At 41.5% G+C, this 12,886-nt stretch overlaps 1 protein-coding gene across 1 annotated transcript in view; it reads right to left on the bottom strand.

Moving 5' to 3' along the window:
- EML5 (echinoderm microtubule associated protein like 5) overlaps positions 1 to 12,886 on the bottom strand; it is a 197,726-nt gene that overhangs the window by 6,023 nt on the left and 178,817 nt on the right. The window contains exons 32-35 of the mRNA XM_006879132.1: positions 10,939 to 11,112; positions 10,150 to 10,358; positions 7,759 to 7,916; positions 824 to 938 (exon numbers count right to left, since the gene is read on the bottom strand). Coding sequence (XP_006879194.1) covers positions 824 to 938; positions 7,759 to 7,916; positions 10,150 to 10,358; positions 10,939 to 11,112 — 656 coding nt within the window. The remainder of the gene's footprint in view (positions 1 to 823; positions 939 to 7,758; positions 7,917 to 10,149; positions 10,359 to 10,938; positions 11,113 to 12,886) is intronic.

Genomic DNA, 12,886 nt, shown 5'->3' with positions numbered 1-12,886 from the left:
CCAGTTTTTTTAAACTACAGTAAAATGCTTAACATTCAATAGTCTGTAGATTGAAGATAATATATAACAACTCACTGCCGTGAAGACGGGACTGACTCAGACATAGCTGATACCCTCCAGTGAGTTTTAAGAGGCTATAAATTGCAGAGAAGCTGATGGATTTGAACTGTGTACCTTTGGGCTGGCAGTGCAGCTCCTTATTAGGTTACATGTTCCATAATTTTTAGGGTTATATGTGGGTAAGGGAGCTCTGGAGGCCTAGTGGCAAGAATCTGCACTGCAATCCCAAAGGCACACGGTTCAAGGCTACCAGCTGGTCCGCAGGAGAAGGATGGACAATCTCCTCTGGTGCCATTAACTGCCTCTGAAAACCCGCTGGAGGGTCAGCTGTGGGTTGGTTCTGACCCGATGGTACACAACAACAAAACCAACATGTGTGGATAGCTTGGTTGTGTCAAGTAGAGACAGCAGTTATACTTAAAATGTGAACCAAGGACATTCAGCCATGGCTGGATTAGCAGGTTCAAGGAAGTATAAGTATTTTTACGAAATACCTATTTTTGTAAAATTTGTTGAGACCCTGTAGGAAGAGCGGCCTCTGTTTGGCTGAACTGGTGTGAAGACTTTGCACATGTGTGTGTGCCAACAGTGTGGAACCACAAAGAAAGCAGCAAAGGGGCAGAGGGAAACTGGCCAGCAGATCCTCTTAAGCACCACTGACTGTCACTCCGTAGGGACCACGGGGAGGAAGAGCATTGAGTGAAGGGCCCGCAGTAGGAACCACGCTTCCACTGCACCACATTCATGACAGAACAGAGCTTACTTTGCCTCTGCACACAGAACGCACACAGTCTGTGACTTGTCCCGTCTCCAGCCTGAAGGCACGGCATCGTCTCAGTTCTTGGTCCCACAATTTAACTGCGCCTCCTTCTTTTGACCTATTAATAATATGAACCAAAACAGGCATTTGTTACTGGTGATTGTTAATGCTTTTTACAAATACTAAATTACAAGCAGAAAACTGGACAAGACACTTAGAAAAAAATCGAATCAGGAAAGGTATATGTCACGGTCGTGTCTTCTCATACCTATGGTGCACCTTCATCACATATATGGGGCCTGTTCTCAATATGGACCAAGGACTGGAAAAGTTGGGAGGGGGGAGGGTCTGTGAGAAAGAGGAAGACCGCGGTGAGGGCAACAGTGAACTCCAGCACAGCAGACAGGACAGTGCACGATCAGCCACATTCTGTTCTCTTGTAAGTGGGGTCCCTGTCAACTGGACCCAACTCGATGGCACCTTACAGTACATCAGGACATACTGAGCTAGTAAGTTCAAGAAGCTGAGTGTATGAAGACGACGGAGCAACAGAGTTGGAGGAAGAATCATTAACAACCTGCGATGTGTGGATAGATGAACAACCTCGCTTGATGAAAATAAGAATATGGGACGTATTTACTAACAATGAAAAGAGTACAGTCTTCAGTATGGATTAAACTTCTGCATAATTAATTATCCTCACAACTGGACCAATGAGAAACATCATGGTAGAATAAAGACTGACATCAAGAACTTAACTTGGCTTCAATCCATAATTAATACCCATGGAAAGAAATCAAATGGTGTAAGGCATTGTGTATATCTGTGGCAGAGAACCTCTTTTAAAGTACTAAAGAGCAAGGCTATCTCTTTGAGGACTAAAATGCACTTCACCCATGCCATAATACTTTTACTTATGTGCATGGGCCAGTTGGACAGTGAATAAAGACGACCACAAAATGATGCTTTTTGAATTGCATTGGTGAAGAATATTAAATATACCCAGGACTGTCAGAAGAACAAACATATCTCGGATGAAGTACAATTGCAATGTTCCTTAGAGCAAGGATGGTGAGACTGTCTCACATACTCTGGGAATGTTTTAGGGGGACCAGTTGCTGGTGAAGGACTTTATGCCAGGCAAAGTTGAAGGGCATCTAAAGAAAAGACCCTTAATGAGATGGATGTGCACAGTGGCCGCAACAATGGGCTCAAACAGCAGCAATCATGAAGACAGTAACTGAGGATGGTAACTGAGGACAGCAACTCTGAGGACGGTAACTCTGAGGACGGTAAGTCTGAGGACAGTAACTCTGAGGACGGTAACTGAGGATGGTAAATGAGCAACTCTGAGGATGGTAACTCTGAGGATGGTAACTGTGAGGACGGTAACTGAGGACAGTAACTCTGAGGATGGTAACTCTGAGGATGGTAACTCTGAGGATGGTAACTCTGAGGATGGTAACTGAGGACAGTAACTCTGAGGATGGTAACTGAGGATGGTAAATGAGGACAGCAACTCTGAGGACGGTAACTCTGAGGATGGTAATTTAGGATGATAACTGAGGACAGCAATGCTTTGTTAGACACAGGGCTCCTCAGGCCAAGAACTGACTTGATAGCAGCTAACAACAACAGAGTAGAATTTTTGTTTTGTTCCTAGTATCTTTTTAACCTTCCTATGGTAATTTTAAAATAAACTGTTTGGCAGTCAAAAGAGACTTTTAGCTTAAGCAAATCTGAAGAGATCTTAAAAACATGAGCATAAACATACTTATCATCATTTTTTACTGAGGCAATGTACAAAATTATTTTTAACACTAAGGATAATGGAAATATCACGTCAGGTAATAGGATTACAGATGCTATTATGGTGTCAGAAGTAAAACTGGTGACTGGAAAAGTTTGTTGTGAAAGTGTCATCAAGTGGATTATAACTCCTAGTGACCCTACGAGGCACAGATCAAACCACGCTGTCCTTACGATCTCTGTCCTGCTCACGCCCATTACCGTAGTCACTGTGTCTATCTTGGTGGTGGGCTTCCTTTTTTCTCACTGACCCTGCACTTTCCCCAGCAGGGTGCCTTTTTCCAAGGGCTAGTTGTTGATGAATCTTTCTCCAATCCTGATGTCATATTCTTCATACAGTCCAGCTTCTCTAATTATTTGCTCAGAACAGATATTGAATAGGTATGTAGAAAGAAGACAGTCCTGACATATGCATCCCTTTATTTCAAACCAGGAAAAGTTTGACACACTAGAATGAGTACTAGAGAGCTTTGGTGGCTTAGTGGTACAGAGATGCACTGCCAGCCCAAAGGTAGACAGTTCAAATCTTCCAGTTGCTCCATGGGAGAAAGATGGACAATCTCCTGTGCAATTTGTTGTTGTTAGGTGCCATCAGGTTGATGACTCTGCAGAACACCCGATGAACAACAGATCTGAGCTCTGACCTGGCCTGTAGAATCCTTATCATCTCGCAAGCTTGAGCTCCTTGGCGCGGTCACTGTGCCAGTCCATCTCACTGAGGGTCTTCTCTTTCTCTGACTCTCCAACTTTCCAAGGAGTAGCCCATCTTAACAACATGCCCAAAGTATGTGAGATGAAGTTTGACCATCCTTGCCTCTCGAGTGCCCTGACTGAACTTTCTCTAAGCTTTATCTGTTTGTTCTTTTGGCTTTCCATGGGCTATTCTGTACTCTTTTCCAACACCACAGCTCCAAAGCATCACTTCTGTCATCCTTCTTCACTATCTAGTGCTCAGTTGCACAACAGGTGACTGAAAGACCATAGCTTGAATCGGGCACAACTTGGTCTTTAAACTGGTATCACTGCTCTTCAGGACTTTGGAGTAATGATAGCAAACTTTCCGAATGCAATATGTTTCCTGATCTCCTGAGTGCTTTCAGGTATTGATTGTGAATTGGTACAGTGAAATTATTGACAATTTCTACTTTTTCTCCATTTATCATGATGTGGCCTATTAGCTCAATGGTGAGGATTTTTGTCTTCTTGATGTTTACATGCAATCCATATTGACAGCTGCAGTCCTCAATCTTCTGCAGCAAGCGCTTCAGGTCCTCCTGCGTTTTAGCAAGTAAAGTTGTTCATTTGCACCGCCCAAGTTATTATTGAATCTTCCTCCAAACTTGAGGCTACATTCTTCCTCATAAAGTCCAGCTTTTTGAATGATTTACTCGGCACACACAATGAAAAGTAAGAAGCAAGCATACAGCCCAGACACACACCTTTCTTGATTTTAAAACATGCAATGTTCCTTTGCTCTCTTTGGATGACAGTTTCTTGATCTACATATAGGTTTCGCATGAGCACAATTAAGTATTTGGGGATGCCTATTCTTCTCGATGTTCACCATTGGTTGTTGTGATCCACACAGACAAATGCCTTTCATCCTGCTGGAGGGTCAGCTATGAGGCAGTTCCAACTCAACCATGTTGCTGATTGCCATCGAGTCAAGTATGACTTACAATGACCCTATGAACAAAAGACCTGGAGCCTTTTTATAACTATCATCCTGTGTCAAAGTTCATAGAGTTTCCAGAGGAATGTTTTGGGAAGTGGATGCAACTCCTGCTTCCAAACATACATAATAAAAACAACAGAGTATGAGTGACTAAGTTTAGATGGCCTATGTGTAAACAGAGTTTAAATAATATGTTGTGTTATGTGCCATTGAGTCACTTGCGGCTCATTGCAAACCTGTGTACAACAGCTCTGAATCCTGCCTTATCTTGGGCCAACCTCAATGTCTCTTAACACACCTACCCCCACTCCCCCAGTCACTAAGTCAATCCATGTAATCAAAAGTCTTCCTCTCTTGCACTGTCCCTCCACTCTCCCAAGCATGACATCGCTCTCCAAGGACTGGTTCCTCCTTGGAACATGCCCAAAGTAGGTCATATGAAGCTTCAGAATCCTTGCCTCCAATGAGCAGCCTGGTTTCACCCTCTCCAGGATGAACCTGTTTGTTCTCCTAGCAGTCCACAGTATATTCAATACTCTTCTCCAAACCCACAGCTCAAAGACATCAATTCTCTTTCCATCAGCCCTAGTCATAGTCTATCTTTCTGATGCATAGCAAGTAATTGTGAAGACCATGGCCTGGATCAGGTGCACTTTTGTCTCCAGACTGACATCATTGCTGTTCAGTATTCTGTCCCTGACAGCAGACTTTTACAATGCAATTCATCTTTTGATTTCCTGATTGGTGGTACCAAAGAGTGTTGATTGTAGAGCCAAGCAAACTGAAGCTGTTAGCAATCTCAGTTTTTTCACCTTGTATCATGATCCTAGCCGAAGGTGGGTGATTTTCATCTGTGGCCCTCGGCCACATTCAAATTGTTTTCCTTTCAAACATTCTTCTAGGTGGTATAGCACTGGTCTGTGCGTTGCTGTACAGAGGTAACTCATGGTTGCTGTGATGCTGAAGACTGTGACAGTGATGTGCCAATCGTGGTAATGGGCACCCATGGTGGACAGTGCTGGCTGGAGCTTCCCGACTAAATCAAGCCTGGAAGCCGGAGCGGCATCCACTTCCGAAATGGCTTGTCTCTGGAAACTCTATGCATGAACAGTGCTCAGGCTGTTTGTTCATAGGGTCGCTATGAGTCGTCTACAACTCGACGGCATCAAACAACAACAACAACATCACGATGCTACAATCAGCCCAGTGCTGTGAATCCTTGTTTTCTTGATATTGAGCCTCAATCCATATTTAAGGCTGCAGTCCTTGACTTTCTGCAGCAAGCGCTTCAGGTCCTCTTCAGTTTCAGCAGGCTGGGTTGTGTCATGTGCAAGGCTTCCTCCAATCCTGATACCACATTCCTTCTCCTAGAGCCCAGGCTCCTGGATGATCTGTTCTGCATATAGATTGAAAAGGTATGGCGATAGAACACATCCCTGGCGTACGCCCTTCCCGATTTTTAATCATGCAGTGTTTCTTTGCTCTGTTCTGACTACTACCTCCTGGTCCAAGAATAGGTTTCGCATAAGTACAATCAAGAGTTCTGGGGTTCCCACTCTTCTCAGAGTTAGCTGTAGTATGTTGTGATCCACACAGCCCAGTGCCTTTGTGTAGTCAATGAAACACAGAGAGACATTCCCCTGGTACTCTGCTTTCAGCCAAGATCCATCTAACATTAGCTATAATTACCATAGTACCATGGCCTCTTCTAGACCCCAAAACAGCCCACTTAAGGGTTTTATTATTTATTTATTATCTTTATTACTTATTATTTATCTTTATTATTGAATAAAGATGTTCCTTCGTTTCTCCATTAGCTGCACTGCTAGTCTTTGAGGGAAATAAAACTGCACTAAATCAAAACCCCATGTCTATTTAAAAGGCAAAAGCTTCTGCAGAGTTTAACAAATACATGTCATTGTTTGAGTCCTGTACTGAACTATATGTACTACTTCTTAATCACCTGATGTTTAATCACTTAATTCTGGTGGCCTAGGTGGTAAGGACTTGTGCTACTAACTCAAAGGTGGTGCTTCTCTGAAAGTTCGAATCTGCTCGTAACTTCCAAGAAGCAGCATTGGCAGTCAGTCTCCTGTGTGTCTTAAAGGTTCTGAAAACCCCTGGAGGGTCAGCACAAGTCAGCTTGGACTTGGCAATGAGAGGTTTCTATTTTTTTTTTTTAATATTGATCAAAAATTAATACATCCAAATATGTCACATTTTGTTGGAATAGTCATGAAAATAGATCTTTTCTAGTCAATTGATCCAGTAGTAGACTTAGAAATTTCTTGGGAACGAAGAGTAAACTTCCAGCATTGCATTCATTTGCTGAAAGAGTCTGTCCATTCCTGGAATACTGTTTTCATCAGTCCTGTCACAGCAAAAAAGTTTCTATTTTTTTAAGACTTTTCTTAATCACGTGTTGATTATTTTACAACATGCATATGGGCATGGGAAATAATCCACAAGTACTTTGGTTACTGTTGAGAGACGTGACTATCACTCAGAAAAAGGCTTCTCCAGGGTTAAATTTTGAGATCTTTTCTCATATGTTTAAGTTAATTTGCCCCAAGGAAGAGCAAAAAAGGTAAACTTGTACTTCCACTTCCACAGTTGCATGTTGTCATTATGTGACTTTGAGTTTGAACCAACGGTCAAGTGACCCTCCAATGGGTTTTCCGATACCGTCAATTGCATGGAAGGTGAATACACATCTGTGTCTCACAGAGTAGCTAGTGGAGTCACACCACCTGCTTTGAGAGGACAGCACAACTCCTTGCCTACTCGGCCACCAGAGCTCTTTCCATCTGAATAAAAAGCAGAAAGATGTTTACAATGCAGCCAAAATTCCCTGATGGGCCCTTGGAAGGAAATACTTACCCAGACCTCAAGGGAGTCATCAATTACATTTTTTACCTTTAGGGCAACTACCTGTCCACACCTCAGGGAAAGAGTCAACCCAGTTGTTGGAGTTTGGTTGCTGTGAGGCTGAACACTGTGACACTGATGTGTCAAATGTGTTACTGATTGGCTACCCAGTGCGGACAGAGAGTGGGGTGGAGCTCCCTGATGAAAACAAGCTTGGAAGGAGGCGTGGCATCCACTTCCATAATAGCTTGCCTCTGGAAACCCTATGAACCTGGAGAGAGGATGAAAGGCACCCAAGCGTCGAGGACTTTCCTTCATAGGGTCTCTATGAGTCACCTGCGACTCGACTGCACTTAACAACAACACAACACCATAGAGGAAAGACCGGAAGCAAGCTGAGACCAGAAATCAGCACAGGAAGGCACATTAACAGATTTAAAAAAAAAAAAAAGAGGCATATTAGGAGGGAAGACAGGGTGGGTGATGACTGATGGCGCCTGGAAATAACTGGGACTCCTACAGGCAGACCTCAGGGGTGGCACAGGCGCGAAAGCGAGGGGAGGCTGTGAAGAGAAGGCGGACTCACGGCCTTTCCTTGCCTCCGGTCACGATGAGCCCGTCCCGCAGGGTGGTGTACATCGCAAACACCGGCCCGTTGTGAGCTCTGGCCACGATTCGACACAAGATGTGATCTTTCCACACACAGACATCACCACTGATGGTACCTGTAAACGTCAAGTTATTCTGAAAAGGAGTGGGGAGGGGGAGATAAACTCATCAAAAGTTCAAATCGAGATCCAACAGACGTAATTCTCTACTTAGTGTAACACTAGTTCCTCATCTTGGATTTATAAAAAGCACGGAGGGGTGGGAGAAACTCTGGAGTCAAGAGTCAGAGAACCTGAACAGAGAGGCTCGGCTCTGTCAGGACCTTGACTCTTTCCAGTTCTGTGGTTTGTTTGTTAGATTAACTTTGGACTTGGTTTTAACTGTGTAAAGTGAGGGAGCAGGGAAGGGGGCTTGTCCCACAGGCCCTTCCAGTTCTCTAACATACACCTAGTTCACTGTTGTTTGGATTACTTCCCTCCAAGAAGCAGGCTCTCTCATCAGTAACTGGGAATGAAACAGTGATATGATTAGAAGGTGATGGTAACTTTTTATTAGATTTATAGACTATTTTGTCATAGGAAGTGAAACTATTACTTATAGCAAAATTGTGGTAGCTTTTCAAATTTTACTAACTCATGAATTTATATATAAATTTGACATCTGACATGATTTCTTAAAATAAAATAGCAAAGTTAATGTATTCCCATAATTAGGCAATCCAAAATAAGATAATTTAATAAAGGGGGAAAGTTCAAGACTTGTTCTAGATCACTTTGGAAATGATAACCCTGACCTAGTTCATTTATAAATTGGAGAAACCAAGCCCAGCACCACACACTATTTTCATCCTATCCTAACTTCATTTTTAGAGGAAGGAGTGTAAAATCTCTCTTTGACCAAAAACAACATGGAAAGACCACTGGACACATCAAAATAGGAATTACTATGAAATAGTAAGATGAGATTCTTCTTTTCTCTGATTTGAAAACGTTACTGCTATCTATAACAATCTAGTATCAACTCCAAATTTTTTGGCATTTATGAATATTTTTCCTATATTATTTATATTTGCAAAATACAAATAAATCACTAGAGTTCATCAATAATTCACATTTACATTTAAAAAAATAAATGCTTTAGGTGTTGTTATTGCTGTTGTTATGTGCCATTGAGTCACTTGTGACTCATAGCGACCCCATGTACAAGAGCCGTAAACCCTGCTCTATATCCTGTGCCAACTTCACTGTCTCTGACTCATCTACTCCCACTACCCCAATCACTGAATCCATCCATCTCATCGAGGGTCTTCCTCTCTTGTGCGGTCCCTCCACCCTCCCAGGCATGATGTCCCTTCTCCATTTTTTTATATTTCTTGCTTTTTGCATAGCTTCTAGCATAAAGGATGCTAAAAAAATGCTTAAACTGAAAAGAAGTGCACCTTATTATGTAATAAAACATTCTCCATTATTTCATTGTTCCTTCATAAATAAAAAGTCAATTGTGACTTCTTTAATCTTCAAGTTTATTTTATAATGGGAATGAACAATTGACTATAAAAGGAAAATTATAGGTGAAGATAGATAACCTAAATCAACAAATTAAATGTCAGAAATATTTGCTGTCCAAAGAAATGACTGGTTTTGTATCAAGAAGTTCCATGCTGTTCAGCTGAACTTTGACATGGCACATTCAGCATTTTGAGATTTTGAGTTTCGTTTTTTCAAAAAAGCAAAGGCACTGATGCTTCTAAAATGCTGTTTTCTTCCTCCAAAGACTACACAAGCACTTTAAGAAGGAAAGCCACTTAGTGTTTTGATACACTACAGGGACTGTAAACCCTACTCAAAGCAATGGATCCAGGAGGGCTGTGGGCCCATGGGACTAGGCGGGGAGTGGGTGCTTGAACCTTGTCTCCTCTTGTCTTCTACGTAACTATGCTGATAGAAAGCAAAGAGAATCCCAAATACAAGTACCACCTTACAGGACTTTAAAATCTTGTTCTTTTACTCTGACAGATATTTCTGTACTTAGAAAAACTTCCTCCTGAGAAACTAGCAGGAAGAAGAAATGTTACAACATTCAGGGTGATGGACACAAGATCAGTGAAGGCTTCTGAGAATGGCAATGGCCCAAAGATTTAGGCTTGATCACAATTTTTTCCCTTCTCCTTAACTGGTCTTCCAATTTGATTTTGAGAGTAACAGATATGTGATAAATTAAAATATATGTGTAACTAGGAGAGATATATGTATAATGCTCAGCAGATTATAGGGGCAGATAACCACCACGGAAGCTTATTATCTAGTGCGAGGACACAGTGCGTGTGCCATCCACTGTCCCATCGCTACAAGCATCTGGAGAGACATACTGCACCAAAGGCCACGGCGAGCATGGTCTGCATGCGGGCATCGTGCAGCGCGCTCAGAAGCCCTTTCTTGCTCAGAAGCGCCCTTCCTGCCAGCGTCCAGAACCTGACGTGTTTCACTCCCACCGACACAAACTGGGTGTCTGAATCTGGTCGGAATTCTGCTACAAAAATGCGCTGACTGTGACCAGCTTTGTTGGCTATTCTGTCACCTAGAAAGACAATACAAGAAATATGTCAAATACTAATTAATAAAGAAAATACTTAGAAGAAGGTCCTGCCCTGTGGCCTGTACCTAGCAATCATAGGGTACACAAGGACTCGCGAGAGAGTCCTTTTCTTAAATCTTTGCAATGACCGGGTATACTCTTGGAGCTGTTTAGCACCATTTGAGAGTTATTTTTAATTTTAGGATCCAGAGAATTTTAAACCATAAAAGCCTATGATCATATAAAAATATACATATAAAAGCCCATTATATAAAATACACTTCACTTTCATTCTTTGTTAAGATCTTCTCTAATCAATCAAATCATTAATAATTACCAGAGACAAATAGCTTCTTGCTGAAGAAGAAAGTGAATTATTTGTACTATGATAACTTTCATTAACTTGTTTTTCTGTGAGCTTACATTTTTACTGGGGTTTTAAATGTTAACATACTTGATACCAACTACGTACTGTAATGGGGCTGCAGTTTTCAATCTTTGGGGTGAGGCAAATATTAAATACAAAATTAATATTCTATAGTATCCTTATCTTTTGAAAATCACAAGGGAAGAAGAATCTTACCTTCTTGCCACCTCCAGATGGTAATGGTATGTTCTGGGTCCAGCCCCACAGACAGCAGCAGTTTGCCAGTAGCACTGAAACTGACTGAACATACTCCCTTTGAATGGTAGCATCTCAGTACAGATAAAGTCTGCTTGTTCATTGCATCCCAGATGTGGATAGAAGGGGCTGTAGCTAAGCAAAGATAAAATCCTAACGTTGTTATGGACTTTTCCATTTTTAAAAGATAATTAATATTTATCTCTGAAACATGGAAAAGCATATATCTAAGAAAGGTTTTGTGCTTAATACAGAACAGCTCAAAAGAAAGACTAAAAACAACTATGAGATATCATCTCACCCCAGTAAGAATAGCAAAATTTAACAGAACAGCAAACATCAAATGCTGGCGAGGTTGTGGAGAAACCAGCACCCTTATTCACTGCTGGTGAGAGTGTAAAATGGTGAAACCACTATGGAAGGCTGTATGGAGCTTTCTCAAAAAGTTAGAAATAGAAATACCACTTGACCCAGCAATTTCACTACTGGGAATACAACCTAAAGAAACATAAGCACCACCCAAACAGATATATGCACACCCATGTTTATTGCTGCTTTGTTCACAATAGCAAAGGCCCGGAAACAACCCAAATGCCCATCAACAAACGACTGGATAGAGAAGCTCTGGTATGTTCACACAATGGAATACTGTGCTGCATTGAAAAACAAGGAACTCATGCAATATTATACAAAATGGATGACCCTGGAGGATATTATGCTGACTGAAATATCTCAGTCACAAAAGGACAAATATTGCATCGTGCCACTGTTGCAAAATGGGACTGACATTGGGGTTGAGGGAAGACTGAGAAAGAAGGGATAAATAATGTCTACTGCACTGAAACAGATCAGAGAGACAACTGTTTAAAAGGGATACATGGTTGGTTATTATTCTCATGACAGGAGTCCAGAATAAGGCTGCACAGTGGAATGGACTTGGGGGAGGGATTGTATAACAATGAAAGAGTTTTTCTTTTACTTTTGAAAGAGAAGAGCAAATTGGGGGGTGGGCAGGGAGAAAAGTGCAACAATGAATGAATGGAAACCCTAAGTCTCTTTAAGCTTTCATTAAAATTATTCCCCACCAATCACCCCCCACCCCGAACCTTAAAAAAAAAAAAAAAGTAAGACTAAAGTACAAGAAGAAAAGGAAATGGAAGGGGGAAATTACAGAAGTCTTGACGACTGTATTATAAATTACATTTTGGGGGGGTGATACGTAAATTAGCCAATCATATATTTAGACAACTCCTCAGAATAATGCGTGTTTTATAATAGCTTTAGCCTTTAAAGACTAGATGGAGAACTATACAACTATTAAATAATAAATATACTAGGTATCAGGGAACATCCAGTTCTGTTATGACCAGAAGAAATGAAATATGGGAACAAATTGGGAAAGGCAGTAGGTAGAAAAAGACCTTACTAGATCTTAAACATTTTCCACTATTCAAGCAGTTGTCTGATTAAAGAGTCAAGTTCGTATCACACAAGGCAGTGGTTCTTACTGTTGCTGGTTTGGTTTTTGGTTTGTTTTGTTTCAGAAAGGATTTCATAAGAGAAAGAAATAAAACTGGTAATATTTTTTAAATTTTATTTTATTATTTTTGTTTGTGTGTACCATCAAATCAGATCTGACTGGTACAGGAGGAGACTGCCCCTCCTTCTCCAGCAGAGCATCTGGTGGATTCGAACCATCCGCCTATGAGATTGCAGTGCAGCTTCTTGCCACTAGGCCACCAGAGCTCCCTAAAATGGATACTATTTTTAAAGTAAATATTTGGCTTTATTCACCGTGTTGTTGTTGTTGTTATGTGCCGTCGAGTCGTTTGCAACTCATAGCGACCCTATGCACAACAGCCCTAAACCCTGCTCTATCCTGCGCCAACCGCACTGCCTCTGACACACC

The sequence above is a fragment of the Elephantulus edwardii genome, unplaced genomic scaffold (assembly GCF_000299155.1).
Source record: "Elephantulus edwardii isolate Elephantulus edwardi_28Jun2011 unplaced genomic scaffold, EleEdw1.0 scaffold00002, whole genome shotgun sequence".
NCBI lineage: Eukaryota > Metazoa > Chordata > Mammalia > Macroscelidea > Macroscelididae > Elephantulus > Elephantulus edwardii.
Note: the sequence above shows the minus strand (reverse complement) of the source record. Positions and strands in the feature narration are given on the sequence as shown.